Source organism: Brassica napus, chromosome C9 (assembly GCF_020379485.1).
Source record: "Brassica napus cultivar Da-Ae chromosome C9, Da-Ae, whole genome shotgun sequence".
Lineage (NCBI taxonomy): Eukaryota > Viridiplantae > Streptophyta > Magnoliopsida > Brassicales > Brassicaceae > Brassica > Brassica napus.
In genome coordinates this window covers 17,531,085-17,546,931 of record NC_063452.1, presented here as the reverse complement: position 1 = coordinate 17,546,931, position 15,847 = coordinate 17,531,085, and the positions used below count along the sequence as shown (strand labels likewise).

General features: G+C 44.1%; 1 protein-coding gene and 1 pseudogene across 1 annotated transcript; both read left to right on the top strand.

Annotated features, from left to right (window-relative positions):
• The first annotated feature begins 469 nt into the window (after nucleotides 1-469).
• On the top strand, nucleotides 470-4,876 carry LOC125592949 (annotated as a pseudogene).
• LOC125592502 (glutathione S-transferase T3-like) lies at nucleotides 3,371-4,239 on the top strand. The gene is made up of 2 exons (XM_048767707.1): nucleotides 3,371-3,698; nucleotides 3,758-4,239. Exons 1-2 carry the CDS (start codon nucleotides 3,371-3,373, stop codon nucleotides 4,237-4,239), a joined length of 810 nt encoding a protein of 269 aa, XP_048623664.1.
• Nucleotides 4,877-15,847: the final 10,971 nt, after the last annotated feature.

Genomic DNA, 15,847 nt, shown 5'->3' with positions numbered 1-15,847 from the left:
GGGAGAATTTTTTTTTTTTTGTCCTAGGACCCTTAACAGTGTTGAGCCGAACCTTACTCCATCCCTCGGGCTCCTGCCGAGAATAGCACATCAACCTTAGTGTTGTGTTGTTGCCTAAAAGAGAGCTTGGTGAGTCGGTGACAAGTGTATACCATGGAAACTATCTCCCATGCATGATGCATCAAAACCTTTTTCTAACTAAAGCACTAAAAACTGTAACGACCTTGTTTAATCAAACTGGCTTTGTTTTCTTTCATTAATTAACTTTTAAGAAAACAAAGCTATACACATGTTTATTTATTGTGTGTCGTCTCTGCATGTGTGCTCATGTGCTGCATATATAATTTTATATAGAGACCAAAGCTGTAATCAACGCTGTCATCACCACCTTCATCCCTACCAATTGCCTCTTCTCCAGCTTGTCTCTAGAAACTCTCCTAAAAATTATCACCTCCTCTTCTGATATTTGTCCTCAAATCAGCATTCTTTATCTCCAATGGGTTTATTAACTGTAACCGACACTACCTTACCGAACCAGGAAGAGACCGTGACAGAATCAGTTACAGAATTCGACAGGAATCAAAAAAGGTACCAAGAACTCATCGCCACCTTTCCTCACGAGAAAGGCTGGAGACCAAAAAATCCCTTGATCAAGTACGGTGGTCACTGGCTGATACAGCCTCGCATTGAAGGCTGCATGTACGCGCAAGAGTTCTTCCAAGCACGACCTACTGACTTACTCCTCTGTAGCTACCCAAAGACAGGTACCACGGTACCACTTGGCTCAAAGCCCTCATTTTCGCAATCTCCAATCGATCTCGCTTCAACGATTCAACAAACCCTCTCTTAAAACGTAACCCTCACGAGCTTATTCCTTTCATTGAGATCGAATTCGCTTTCTTCCCAAACGTTGATGCTCTCAAAAACAAAGAGAACACTCTGTTTGCCACTCATCTCCCGCACGGATTATTACCCGAGTCGGTTTCAAGATCTGGTTGTAAGATGGTTTACATCTGGAGAGACCCTAAAGACACTTTCATCTCCATGTGGATTTTCTATCAAAAGCAAAAGACAGACGAGGGCCCTCTCAATAGTCTTGAGGAGTCTTTTGATATGTTCTGTCGAGGTTTATCTAGCAATGGTCCTTATCTTGACCATGTCTTGACGTACTGGAAAGCTTACCAAGAGAATCCATATCAGATCTTGTTCCTCAAGTATGAGAAGATGAGAGCTGATCCCTTGCTGTATGTGAAGAGATTGGCTGAGTTTATGGGTTATGGATTCACAGCTGAGGAAGAGTGTGAAATGGTTGTTGAGAAAGTTGTGAGTCTTTGCAGTTTCGAGACGTTGAAGAATCGTGAACCCAACAAAGGGGAGAAAGATATGGAGGACCGTCCTTGTAGCTATGCTAATAGTGCGTATTTTAGGAAGGGTGAGAACGGAGATTGGCAGAACTACTTGACTCTGGAGATGGCAGCTCGAATAGATGGATTGGTGGTAGAGAAATTGAAGGGTTCTGGTTTGCTTGAATGGTAAGTAACCGGTTCTTGTTCAGAGCGATGATGGAGCCTTATTTGCTTGTTTACAACAGAAGTTGTCTCCTTTTCTCATTTTAATTCCACGTGTTAAGTTAAGAATTGTTTCTCGTTTTGATTCGCTATGTGTGAATCTGAATTTGCTTCGTAAATTTGTCGTGAACTTTCCGCTTTGAGCTCATTCCTTTTGTTAAGGACCCTCTTGATCTATGCTTTATAGACTCTTATTCCTTTTGTTAAGGACCCTTGATGTATGCTTTATAGACTCTTAATTTACACTCCAACCATAAACTAATTAAAATCACATATTTGATCAAATTCTCAATAATAAAGATGTGGACTGATCCAGAATAATTACTAAAATCTGACCTAGAAAATAGTACAGTTTTTAGGTGGGACTTATGCCCAAATCACGTGCCTAACTTGACTTTATTTTAATAACTGGAGTATTCTGGACCTAAGTCCAACCGACTAATCTCCTAAGAGCATTTTTAATCTCCTAAGAGCATTTTTATTGGGATTGCTTAAGTGAGTTTTTTAGGTAATTAGTGATTAACAAAAAAGCTAATTACTTAAGCAACGGGTCTTAATTAAGGCTTGGAAGAAGTGGTTCCTGTTAGATACGTGTAGAAGAGCTATTGGGTTTGTGATTTGAGAGAAAAAGAAAACAGGAAAAGAAACGAAACGCCTCTTGCTACTCCTCGACGAAGACGATCGGTGGTCGCCTCCTCGAAGAAATTTCGTGGGTGGATTTCGTCGACGAAGAATCTCGGTGGTGGTGGCTCTCCCCGACGAAGAATCTCGTGGGTCTCCTCGACGAAGAGATATTGGTGGCTCTCCTCGGCGAAGAATCTCGGTGGCTCTCAGCGACGGAAAATCTCGGTGGCTCGACAGAGAAAATCGGTGGTTCTCCTTTACGAAGAGAATCGTCGGTTGCTGCTGAGTTTAATCGATGAGCAAAGCTAAGTAATTTTTTTATTTTTGAATTCCTGAATTTTGCATGTCTTTGATTTTGCTCCTTCCTCTTCGTGTTTGATGTTTAGTCTGTTAAATCTGATTTCTTCAGTTGCAGATGGAAGTTCCACTGAAGAGACAATCATTAATTCTCTGGAGAGACAATCGATCTTCTCTGCAAGCGTAAGATTTGATTTTCCCGACCAACATCGATCTTCTCGGTTCTGTATACAATTCTCGTTTCTAATAATGAGATGTTGATGGAGAGCTTTCACACTGTTTTGATCATTTCCTTGATTGTTTGAGTGAATGTAAAAATTTCCATTCAATGAACATCATATCTAGTACTTCTTGATCCTATTGGTTTAGTAGATTCTCGTTAGGTGGCTTGGTGTCATGATCTAGAATCTTGAGAATGAAGAACAGTTTTGATCAGTTTAATATATCAATCTTGTGATTCTTCTTGATTTGTCTATGTCTTTGTGTCTGATGGATAAAGAGACATGAGCAAGGTTAAGAAAGCAAAAGGGCAACAATTTCAATACATGTAAACATTTATCTTTGATCTTTTCAATTGCTTAATGTCTTTTGATTCTTGTTTGAATTGAAGCGTGTGTAATAAATGTTTTGGTTAGGGTTAGATTCGGTTGTGTTAGTAATAAATAGAAGTTATGGTTTAGGGTGATAAATGTGTTTGCTATATGTCAAGTCTATGGGTTGTGATGAATGTGTTTAGATATATGTCAAGTCGTCTTCCATCTATTAAACGCATTGCTTCTTCTGTTTCTTATCATAAACACCTTCTCTCCGATCTTCTCTTCCATCTAAACACCTTCCTTCCTCTTGTTCTTCTCTTTCTCTCGTCTTTCACACATTCGGATATGGATTATAATCCATATACGAGTGGGTCAAATTTTGTTGATCTTCTTCAAAGTCAACAAAGTGATTTTGGTTCATCAGAAGTTCCTGTATTTGGAACTCAATATACCCTGGATTGCAACCTCGGTGCAGAGAGTCTTCTAGAGCGCAGAGAACGCAGGAAATGGACGCCCACAGATGACATTGTGCTCATCAGCTCATGGTTAAACACGAGCAAAGATTCAATCGTGGGTAATAAGCAAAGATCAGGTGCTTTCTGGAAAAGAATTGCAGCCTACATGGAGGCAAGCCAGAAGGTTACAGGGTGCGAACGGAGAGAGCCGATGCACTGTAAGCAGCAGTGCAGAAGATCAACAACCTCGTGTGCAAGTTCTGTGGCTCGTATGAAGCTGCAACCAGGGAGAAGACCGGCGGACAAAATGAGACTGATGTTCTCAAAAAAGCGCATGAGATCTTCTACAACAACCATCAAAAGAAGTTCAACCTTGAGCATGCGTGGATGGAGCTGCGCAATGACCAGAAATGGTGTGATCTTTCAAGCTCAAAACAGGATGGAAGCTCTAAAAAGAGGAAGTTGGACGACGGTACACAATCATCAACATCTCACGCAACTGAAAGCAAGACTTCTGAAGCTGATGAAAGCACCAATCGTCCCCCGGGTGTTAAGGCACGTGGTAAGAAGATGACGGTTGAGGGGAAGGGGATGTCTGAGTTTCAGACAATGTGGTCCATTAAACAGCAGGATCTGGCCATGAAAGAAATGATGTCCAAGATGTCTCTGCTTGACAGTCTTATTGCAAAAAAAGAACCACTGTCTGAGTGTGAGGAAGCTCTAAAGACGAAGTTGATTAATGACTTGTTGTCTGTTTGAGTTTAAGTTGTATGTTTGTTGTTCTGTTTCTGCTTAAGTTCATCGAGTTTAAGTTTATGTTTCTGTTTGTTGTTCTGGTGATGTAATGAATTTTAATGTTTCTCTTCAGAAGTATTTCGAGTTTGGATTTTAATGTTTCTCTTCAGAAGTATTTTATCGTTTCTGTTTGTTGTTCTGTTTCTGTTTAACTTGTTTGATGCTTTGATTGTTTACGCAAGTTATTCTCTTGTCATTTTAATTGTTCTTGGTTTACGTTGATAAATATTGTTCTGCTTATTTACGTTTGTCTTTCTTTTTCTAATTCAGGTGAGAGCATGGAGCATTGGGAGCACCCGTGAAAGCATTACGTTTGTCTTTCTTTTTCTTTTATTTGTTGTTGTTGAGAGAGATCTAGTCATCAATCACGAGCGTCCATATCTTGTATTCTTGTGGTGTAATGAAAATAGTTTTGTATTCTTGTGTCACAGGACAGTGAAAGAGTGTATTCTTGTGTGTGTGTTGTTTCTATTTGTATGTGTGTGTTGTATTCTTGTGTCACGAGAATGAATGTGTATGTGTCACAAGAATGTATGTGTGTCACGGACACACTTGTAATCACAACCACACTTTATAAATCTGAAACAATTCTTCTCTTTCTCACATTGTTCTCTCCATTCAGTTTCTCACGACGTTATCTTTTTCTCTCCATTCTCTTTCTCTATTATCTCACATTCTTCTCTCCATATTCTTCTCTCCATTCTCTTTATAAATATGAAACAATTTATATTTTGTAAACAAGAATCTAAAACAAACCTCTCATGGCATCTTCTTCCCATAACACTTTCGAAAGGGCAATTTATGAAACTTTCGATCAACGTATTGATCAAACATTCGAGAATCTGATCAATGATCATGGTGATCAAGAAGATGAAAGGAAGACAAGAAAAAACGATTTTTTATCGAACGAAATCGTGAAGAAGGCCATCTCCGGTTATGGAATGATTATTTCAGTGACACTCCAACATATCCTGAAAATCTTTTCCGACGAAGATTCAGAATGAACAAGCCAATGTTCATGCATATTGTTGATCGTCTCTCCAATGAAGTTCAATTCTTTGGTCAAAAGAAAGACGGTATCAGAAGGCTCGGTCTCTCTACACTTCAAAAGTGTACAGCAGCTATTCGTGTGGTGGCATATGATTTTGCACTTGATACGGTCGACGAATACCCCAGGCTCGATGCAACTACTACTCGGTTATGTGTAGGAATTTTTGTGAAAGCAATAATAAATTTGTTCGGCGATGAGTACCTAAGAAGACCAACACCGGATGGTCTTCAACGTCTACTTCATATTGGAAAGCTTTGTGGATTTCCCGGGATGGTAGGAAGCATCGATTATATGCATTGGTAGTGAAGGGATTGTCCCACCGCTTGGAAAGGGCAATATTCTCGTGGTTCGGGAAAACCCACAATCGTTTTAGAGGCGGTTGCTTCATATGATATCTGGATATGACATGTGTTTTTTGGACCTCCATGTACCTTAAATGATATCAATGTTCTTGATCGCTCACCTGTTTTTGATGACATAATAAATGGCAAGCTCCGCAAGTGAATTTCTCGGTCAACGGAACAGAGTATTGTGGGAACCAAAATTCGCACTGTCGATTTCCGTTTAAAAAAGGAAACTAGGAAAACCCTAATTTCCCAGAGGTCCCGGATATCTGCTAATACCACACGCCAAGCAATCAGAACACGAAACGAGAACAGTAATGAAATAAGAAATCGAAAAAGAGAGCAAGATAGTTCTTATTCCGAATCTGCGTTTGAGCGTTTACAACAAGGTAAGTGTCTGGGCTACGAGAGCTGTCGGCGAGATTCCTAGTTCTAAAACTCTAAGACGGTAAAAACCTAATTGAGTCGCAGCTCGAATAACAAAAACGGAAAATTGCCTAAAATTGCTCTAAATGCTAAGTTTGCTGTGAAAAGTCCTCCTTCATGCCTCTCGCCTAGGACTCCTTATATACTGGCTCCAAGGTCGGTTTACGCTTTTTCCCTTCTGCCCTTAAGCCGTCATAGCATAAAAATGGAGATATTCCATTTTTTCCGATCTTCGTAATTATCTTCAAAATTTCGTATTTATCCGCGGAAACTTGACATTTATCTTTCTTTGCGAACCAAGCGTAAACCGTCATGCGGCTTACGGGATGTTGGTTAAGAAATCGTAAGTTGGGCTTTGAGTCATGTCTTAGGTCCCTTTGGGCCGTCTTCCGACTCGAAGCGTTTGTTACGGCTTCTTTCGATAAAGAACGAACTTTCCGCGGTTTTTGCGGTAAAGTTTGATCGATAACTTAGAATGGCGGGGAATCGTGAAATGGGTTCGCTACGGTCTTCGGGAGATAGCATCGAAGGGTATCGATGTTTTGGAAGAGCTCGGTCGCTACGTAGCGACCGAGCGCTCGATCGCTACGTAGCGACCGAACTTTGGTTCGAGCTCGGTCGCTACCTAGCGACGAAGCTTTGGCTCGAGCTCGGTCGCTACGTAGCGACCGAGCGAACGCTCGAGCTCACTCGCTACGTAGTGACCGAGCTTTGGCTCGAGCCCTGTCGCAACGTAGCGATCGAGCTTTGGCTCGAGCTCGGTCACTACGTAGCGACCAAGCGGAACATGTGTTCGGTTGTTGCGTAGCGACCCTCTTCGAGCTCTTGTCCGATGACTTGTGTTTCTTCTGCAAAGCTTTTCGTAAAGAAGAATCTATTTCGAAGAAGTATTTGTCGAAGAAGGTTTCTACGTTTTCGGGGATTTTGACGTTAACTTCGTTGCAACCATTTTCGACCCCAACAGTTAGCCCCCCAGCTCGTTAGAGTCGAGACTCTTGCGGGCGGTTTGACGATTTCGACGAAGTTAGGCGTATTGAACGAAGTTTACTTCAAACTCCGCGGAAGAGAATTCTCGAGAAAATGTTTATTAAACAATATAAAATTTCGAGCCCATACTTCTATAAGTAGTGAGCTCTTGTCATTCATTTGCTTCACACCTTCCCTTCTTCAAACCTTCAAAAGCTCTCTAGCTCCAAATCTCTTGTTTTTAACATGTCTTCTTCCCATGGTGACAAGCGAAGTTCCGATGTGGAGATGGGCGAGGCTACATCTCCGGCGCCGATTCCGACTTCTCCGGTCGAAGCGCCGGCTTGCGTTGCCGATCATCTCTCCTTTCGAGAGAAATTAGTTCGTCGCCAAGCCGAGAAAGAACAGGTTTGAGCTGGCGCCGAGTTACCGTCATCTTCTGCACTGGCCGTTGCTCCGGTTCATGGGACCGAGGGCGTAACTCCGCGAGATACGGGAACTCTCGCAGACTCGGTCGTTCCGGATGCTTCGGCTTTACCTGCTGGATTGTCCACGACTCCGATTCTCGTCGAAGATAAGGAGAGGGCTGCTGACTCTATGCCACCTCCTCCGGCCAGGAAGGAGATCGTTTTAGCGCTGCACGCTCCTAGTGTTGTTCTGGTTACTCAGCCTAACGGCCGGAAGAGGAAGTTTACCAAGGGCGGTGACGGGGAATCTTCGCAGCAAGGAGGCTCGAGCATAGCATCGAGGCTTCGCGGAAAGGTTTGTCGCTCACTTACTTTCTTGATTGTTATATATTTTTCTAAAAGACAAAGAATCCTTAACTTTCTTCTCGTTTCGCAGTTCTAGTCGTTGATCGACGGGATGATCAGCGAGTGCGGTTCTGAGACCAGTCGTCTTGCCGGGGAGTTGTTGGAACTTCAGGGTAGATGGTCCGAAACCGAGGCCATGCTGACGGCTATCAAGGATTCTCACTCCGTGAAAGTGTCGAAACTTGAGGTCGCGATAGGGGAGCTCGAGAGGGACCTCGGGAAGACGGCGAGTTCATTGCTTAAGGAGAAGAAAGCCAGGAAGGCCAAATCTTCGGAGGTGCGTCATCTTCAGCGTCAGATTGAGGGCGATGCAGGATTAGTGAGCCGCGGGATTCAAGAGGCCAAGGACGCTCTTCGTTCTGAGTTCCAAACTTGCTTGGCGAAGATCTCCGCCTTTCTGGGCCCTCTCGAATGCATTCGGAACAGGGATTTAGCCTTGGCGACGATCGAGGGCGGGATGGCCGTGGTTCAATCGTTCCAAAGTGAGACTCCTCCGACCTTAGAGGCCGAAGAGGCCCGACTGTCCGGCTGCAAGGGAGATTTGGCAGTCGTGGATGGAGATTTCGATCTCATCCTTGCTGACCTAAAATCCGCGTGCTTCCTTCCGACGTGTTCAGAAGGCCCGGAGGGGAAGGATCCGGTACTCGGAGGCGACGCGGCTCCAGGTTTAGATGAAGCGACGGGTGAAGAGGGAGCGTGACCTCTGAGGATGACTTTGGTTAGATCTCTTGTGGGAGATTTTTTTTATGTTTGATGTTTCGGCCTTTAATGGCCTCATTTCGTGTCTCGGGACTGGCCGTTTGTGGCTTTGAATCCCCGCCGCTCTGCGGCTTTTTATGACATGATGGTCTAGTTGCATTTTTCATAAGCTTACGTATGGCATGGAAGAAGGGTGATGAGTTGTCGTCTCATATCCTTTTTCGATGTGAAATGTTTTGTTCGAGATCTGTTTCGAGAGTTTTTCCGTGAGATATCGACTTCGCGGGGTATCTGAAGATATCGAATATAAACATAGAGGCATGGTTTTGGGATCTCGTATCTTTTGGATATCATGCCTTGAGATGTTAGAGACCAGTGCGCTGGATTTAGGGCAAGACCTAGGTTTACTTTCGGTTTAAGATTTTATGCGGTGACTAGCCGGCTATTGATTTATTTGTCGCGATTTTAACCTGATTCGTACCAATTTAAAGTTCGCAATAGGTTCTCGGCTTATATGACTTGTTAGATACGAATCGAGCATCTCTCCGGAGACAATTTTTAAGCCAACCGGAAGTGCTGGACCAAAATTTCGGGTTTCTTTTATAGCGTTATTATCCTTGTGTCGGATGTACGAGAGTCATCTTCGTGAGATGGCTATGTCTGTTTAGGACGTTCAAGAGTTCGATGTGATCAGCACCGAACTTGGCGGCAAATGCCGTCGTTTAGAGTTTTTGCGCAAGATATGTGTTAAAATATTCATCATTTTTTTACGGAGTGTCCGTCTTCGTCGTTCGGAAGAAGTAACCCTCGAGGCATCTCTTGCGACGTCTCGCGATACCAATGGCTACTTCTCCCTAACGGCTGATTTACTTTCGAATATCGAAAATGTTTCGCGGATAAAAGATAATTTGCTTGGTTAAGATATGCCGAAAACATCAAAGGCGTGGTCGGATGTTTTCGAGTTTGAGAGTATACGAGTATACGTATCCACTCCCCCCCTTTTTGATTAGGGAGGACAGCTGAATTTGCCTTTCGACAAACTGCCTACGTACTCCTTATGGAGATCAAGCCATCTCGTAGTTCGGTGATTGTGAGTTGGTTAGTGATAGTATTTTTTTAGATGCATCGCGTTCCAGGTCCTTGGAATTTTTATGCCTTGCATGTTGGCTATTTCGTATGAGCTCGGTCGGACGACTTTTTCGATTTTATAGGGTCCTTCCCAGTTTGCTCCGAGTTTTCCCGTGTTTCGTTCAGCGGTTTTTTGGAAGACTTTGCGAAGGACTAGATCTCCCTGATTAAATCTGCGATTCCGTACATTGGAATTGTAGTAATTTGCGGCTGCGTGTTGGTAATTTTGGATTCGGATGAGCGCTCGATCTCGGCGCTCGTTAATGAGATCGAGATCGTCGAGGAGCATTGCGTTGTTGCCTCACGTTCGGGAAGTAATCTTCTTCGAACACCGGGGAATTCTACTTCTGCGGGAATCATGCATTCCGTTCCGTACACCAGAGCGAAAGGGGTTTCTCCTGTTGCTCGCCTCGGGGTGGTACGGTGGGACCAGAGGACTCCCTCGAGTTCGCCGGCCCACCTGCCTTTTTTGGCCTCTAAGCGTTTCTTCAGTCCGTCGAGAATGGTTTCATTAATCGTTTCAGCTTGTCCGTTACACTGCGGATATCTGGGCGTTGATTTGTTAAGCCGTATTTTCCATTTTTCGCAGAACGCCTCGAACCGGGTGGAGATAAACTGAGATCCGTTATCGGTTACGATTTCGTAAGGAACTCCATGCCTACAGATGATGTTTTTCCATATGAAACTTTCGACTTGGACATCTTTTGTACTTGCGTACGAATCTGCCTCTACCCATTTTGAAAAGAAATCGGTGAGGACTAAAAGGAAAAGCTTTTCCTTTGAATTATGAAGGGGACCGACGATGTCCATGGCCCAGCGCATAAAAGGATAGGGCGATGTGATGGAGGAGAGAACTTCGGCTGGTTGTCGGATGGTTGGAGCATGCCTCTGGCATTTTTCGAATTTTCGTGCGAACTTCTCGCAATCTCCGATCATCGTTGGCCAGTAGTATCCATGGCGTTTGATTTTCACTGTCAGTGATCTTCCCCCGGAATGATTGCCGCAGGACCCAGAATGTACTTCTTTCATCACTTTTTCGCTTCTTCCCCTTCCAGGCACGTCATGAGTGGTCCGGAGAATCTCCATCTGTAAATTTTGCCGTCTACTGTTACGTAGCGCGCGGCCTGTGTTCGGACTTTGCGGGCTGCCTATTTCTTGGTGGGCAGGCGTCCGTCGATAATGTAGTCTCGAATTTTCTGCAGCCATGGGGTATCGCAGCCGTAATCAGATTGCTCTGATTGCGGTTGTATTGTAACTTCTTCTTCTTCGTCATCTTGACCTTCTATGAGGTTGACGACGATTGGTGGTCCGATGCTTGGGTGTTCGATGAACTCGACCGGAATTTCCCTTTTAAGTCCTGGATCAGAACTTGATGCTAAGGCCGCATCTGCCTGGATGTTTTCGGAACGAGGAATTCGCGTAAGGGCAAAACAGTCAAACTTTTGAGCTAGTTTTCGGACCAGTTTGAGGTACGCATCCATCCGAACGTCCCAGGCTTCATACTCTCCGCTGTACTGACTTGCCACTAACTGGGAATCGCAGTAAGCGTGGATGTTTCGTATCTTCAAGCCGTGAGCCAAACGCAGTCCTGCGACGAGTGATTCGTATTGGGCTTCGTTGTTTGAGGCGTGGAATTCCAGCCTAAATGATTGCTCTAAGATCTCGCTCGTTGGAGATGTGAGGCGAATTCCGACGCCTGATCCCTGCTTGGACGAGGATCCGTCGACGTGAAGGAGCCAAGTGGAATTTGGTTCCTCGTTGGTTATGGTCTCTGTCGGTAATTCGACCAAGAAGTCCGCAAGCACTTGTGACTTTGCGCTTGTTCTCGGTCGGTACTCGATATCGTATTCGCTCAGTTCTACCGCCCATTTGGCTAATCGGCCCGATTGACTCGGGCTATGCAGGATCGTTCGTAGGGGAAAAGTCGTGAGGATGACGATCGTGTGGGATTGGAAATATGGTCTTAGTTTTCGGGCCGATGTTACGACCGCGCATGCTAATTTTTCCATTAGCGGGTATATAGATTCGGCATCCAGCAAGGTTTTGCTTATATAGAAAATAGGTTTCTGTTCTCCGCGTTCTTCCCTGATTAGCACGCCGCTCACAGCTGTTGCTGATACAGCGATGTACAAGAACAAAGGTTCCCCCTCCACTGGTTTTGCGAGGACTGGGGGGGAAGCCAAATACCGCTTCAGCTGTTGGAAAGCGTTTTCGCATTCTTCCGACCATTCGAATTTTTTATTTCCCCGTAAGACATCATAGAAAGGCAGGCACTTGTCTGTTGATCGCGAAATAAACCGGTTAAGTGCCGCGACTCTACCGGTCAACCTTTGGACTTCCCGCTTATTCTTCGGCGAAGCCATCTCGATCAGTGCGTTGATCTGTTTTGGATTAGCCTCGATGCCACGGAATGTGACTAGGTAGCCGAGGAATTCCCCTGATGCCACGGTGAATCTGCATTTTGTCGGGTTGAGCTTCATGTTATGGGAATCTAACTGCGCGAAACATTCTTCGAGATGTGATACGTGATCCTTTGCTTGGAGGGATTTGACGAGCATGTCGTCGATATAAACCTCCATCGTTTAACCGAGTTGTTGAGAGAATATACAGTTCACGATTCGTTGGTAAGTTGCGCCAGCGTTTTTGAGGCCGAAGGGCATTACCCTGTAGCAATAGGTTCCGCGATCGGTAATGAACGCAGTCTTTTCGCGATCGTCAGGGTTCATCATAATTTGGTTGTAACCTGAGAAGGCGTCCATGAAAGGCAGAAGTTCGTTTCCTGCCGTTGCTTCTACCAATCGATCAATGTGTGGCAAGGGGAAACTATCTTTTGGACAGGCCTTGTTTAGGTCGGTAAAATCCACGCAAACTCGCCATTTTCCGTTTTTCTTTTTGACTACTACGGGGTTGGCGAGCCAGTCTGGATACCTCACTTCCGTTATTGACCCGACTTTAAGCAATTTTTCGACCTCGTCGTTGACCGCGGAAGCTCGTTGAGGTCCTAGCTTCCGCCTTTTTTGTTTGACAGGTTTGAAAGTCGGATCGATATTTAATTCGTGACAAGTTATGTTAATGTCAATCCCTGGCATATCTTCCGCGGCCCATGCGAAAGTATTGAGGTTCTTTTTTAGACAGGTTACGAGCTCTGTCCTCAAAGGCTCGCGGAGATTGGCTCCGATTTCGACGCATCATTCCGGAGATGCTTCGTCGAGACACACTGTGACCACAGGTCCGCAAGTTGGTTCGCGTTTTTCCTCTAGGGCCGCGAGGTTACGAGACTGCCAGAAGAGTTTAGCCTAATCTTGACTTTGCGAACCTTGGTCGGAGACCTTTTTCTCCGTTTTTCTAGGAGTGGTCTCGAGGTCTGGTCTTTTTCGTTTTTGTTCTGCGGCGTAACACACCTGTGATACTCTTAGGTTTCCCCATATTACCTCGATTCCGTTAGGGGTTGGAAACTTGAGGAAAAGATGGTACGTTGATGGGATGGCACGCATGGCGTTCAACCATGGTGTTCCCATGATAACGTTGTAAGATGCAGGACGGTCAACGACTAGAAACTCTGTGACTCTTGTCACGGTTCCGGCTTTGACTGCGAGATTAATCGACCCGTAGGCCATGGTCGTTTCTCCCGAAAGTCCCAGTAGTGGGCTTGGGTATTTCACGATTTCGAATTGATCGATCCCCATTTTCTCGAGAGTATCTTTGAAGATGATATCGGCCGAACTTCCGGTGTCGATTAGCACCCTAGCGACGTCGATATCTCAGATCGTCAGTTCAATAACAAGGAGATCGTTTCGAGGTTTGGCTCGATCGACCGTTGCTCCCTCCTTGAACGAGATGAAGTTCGCTCACGTTGAGTCTTGCATATCGTTCCTGATTGTTGAGTGGTTTTTCCGGGTTAGATTGATATGTACCCCCCCCCCCCTCCTTCTAGCGCCAAACTGTGGGAACCGAAATTCGCACTGTCGATTTCCGTTTAAATAAGGAAACTAGGAAAACCCTAATTTCCCAGAGGTCCCAGATATCTGCTAATACCACACGCCAAGCAATCAGAACACGAAACGATAACAGTAATGAAATAAGAAATCAAAAAAAGAGAGCAAGATAGTTCTTATTCTGAATCTGTGTTTGAGCGTTTACAACAAGGTAAGTGCCTGGGCTACGAGAGCTGTCGGCGGGATTCCTAGTTCTAAAACCCTAAGACGGCAAAAACCTAATTGAGTCGCAGCTCGAATAACAAAAACGGAAAATTGCCTAAAATTGCTCTAAATGCTAAGTTTGCTGTGAAAAGTCCTCCTTCATGCCTCTCGCCTAGGACTCCTTATATACTGGCTTCAAGGTCGGTTTACGCTTTTCCCCTTCTGCCCTTAAGCCGTCATAGCATAAAAATGGAGATATTCCATTTTTTCCGATCTTCGTTATTATCTTCAAAATTTCGTATTTATCCGCGGAAACTTGACATTTATCTTTCTTTGCGAACCAAGCGTAAACCGTCATGCGGCTTACGGGATGTTGGTTAAGAAATCGTAAGTTGGGCTTCGAGTCATGTCTTAGGTCCCTTTGGGCCGTCTTCCGACTCAAAGCGTTTGTTACGGCTTCTTTCGATAAAGACCAAACTTTCCGCGGTTTTTACGGTAAAGTTTGATCGATAACTTAGAATGGCGGGGAATCGTGAAATGGGTTCGCTACGGTCTTCGGGAGATAGCATCGAAGGGTAGACGAGAACGCATGGACTAATGTCGTATCGATGTTTCGGAAGAGCTCGATCGCTACGTAGCGACCGAGCGCTCGATCGCTACGTAGCGACCGAGCGCTCGATCGCTACGTAGCGACCGAACTTTGGTTCGAGCTCGGTCGCTACGTAGCGACCGAGCTCCGGCTCGGGCTCGGTTGAGCTCGGTCGCTACGTAGTGACCGAGCTTTGGCTCGAGCCCGGTCGCTACGTAGCGACCGAGCTTTGGCTCGAGCCCGGTCGCTACGTAGCGACCGAGCTTTGGCTCGAGCCCGGTCGCTACGTAGCGACCGAGCGGAACATGTGTTCGGTTGTTGCGTAGCGACCCTCTTCGAGCTCTTGTCCGATGACTCGTGTTTCTTCCGTAAAGCTTTTCGTAAAGAAAAATCTATTTCGAAGAAGTATTTGTCGAAGAAGGTTTCTACGTTTTCGGGGATTTTGACGTTAACTTCGTTGCAACCGTTTTCGACCCCAACAAGTATCATTTGGCTTGCTATCTCACCGATGATATTTATCCAAAATGGGGAACTTTTATCGAATATATTCCAATTCCACAAGGCCGAAAGCAGTTTTATTTGCTCAACGTCAAGAAACTGTCCGAAAAGATGTCGAGCGTGTTTTCGGAGTCTTGCAAGCTCGATTTGCCATTGTTAAAAATCCAGCACTTTTTTTGGATAAAATCAAGATTGAGAATATTATGAGAGCATGTATCATACTCCATAATATGATAGTAGAAGACAAACGAGATGAATACACTCAATTTGATGTTTCATATTTCCAACAAGGAGAAGGCGACGGAAGTTCACATGTGGATCTCACGTATTCTATCGCCAATATGATGGGTGTTCGAACTAGAATTCGTGATAGACAAGTGCATCAACAACTGAAAGCTGGTTTGATTGAAAATATATAGTGTAAATTTGGACGTGATCAAGACAACAACTGAGCTTGGATGCATCTTTGAAATTACTATCGTTTATTTTAGTTATCTTTTTTTTTATGTTTTTGTGTTTTTATTTAAAAATTTATTTTAAAATGTTATCTTTGACTATGTTGTATTCAATAAATAAATTTTATCTTCAATAAAACAATGTTTAATAATTTTTTTTAAGAACCATTAACTTAAGAAACTATAAGACTAAAATTAGATGTTTCTTAACGTAAACTCTTAACTTAACTTTAATACTTAAAAATTGACAAAAAACCCACTTAGGATTACCCCAATAAACAAACATGCTCTAAGGATCTGTTTATTTGAGATGGTAAGTTTTGAATACAGGACACTTGCCACTTTTTTTTTTTATCTCTTTTCTCATGCATGGTCTATCATTTGAACTTTCTAATAATTTCATAACTTTTTCCATGTGCCCAAAACAATTGTTTCAAAACTTTCTCTTATCAAACTTTTATCTCT

What these genes read in the sequence shown, in the direction of transcription:
- LOC125592502 (XM_048767707.1), top strand. Translation starts at nt 3,371, where the DNA reads ATGGATTATAATCCATATACGAGTGGGTCAAATTTTGTTGATCTTCTT. An exon ending in ACGGAGAGAGCCGATGCACT is followed by an intron (nt 3,699 to 3,757) that starts GTAAGCAGCAGT and finishes GCTCGTATGAAG; the next exon opens with CTGCAACCAGGGAGAAGACC.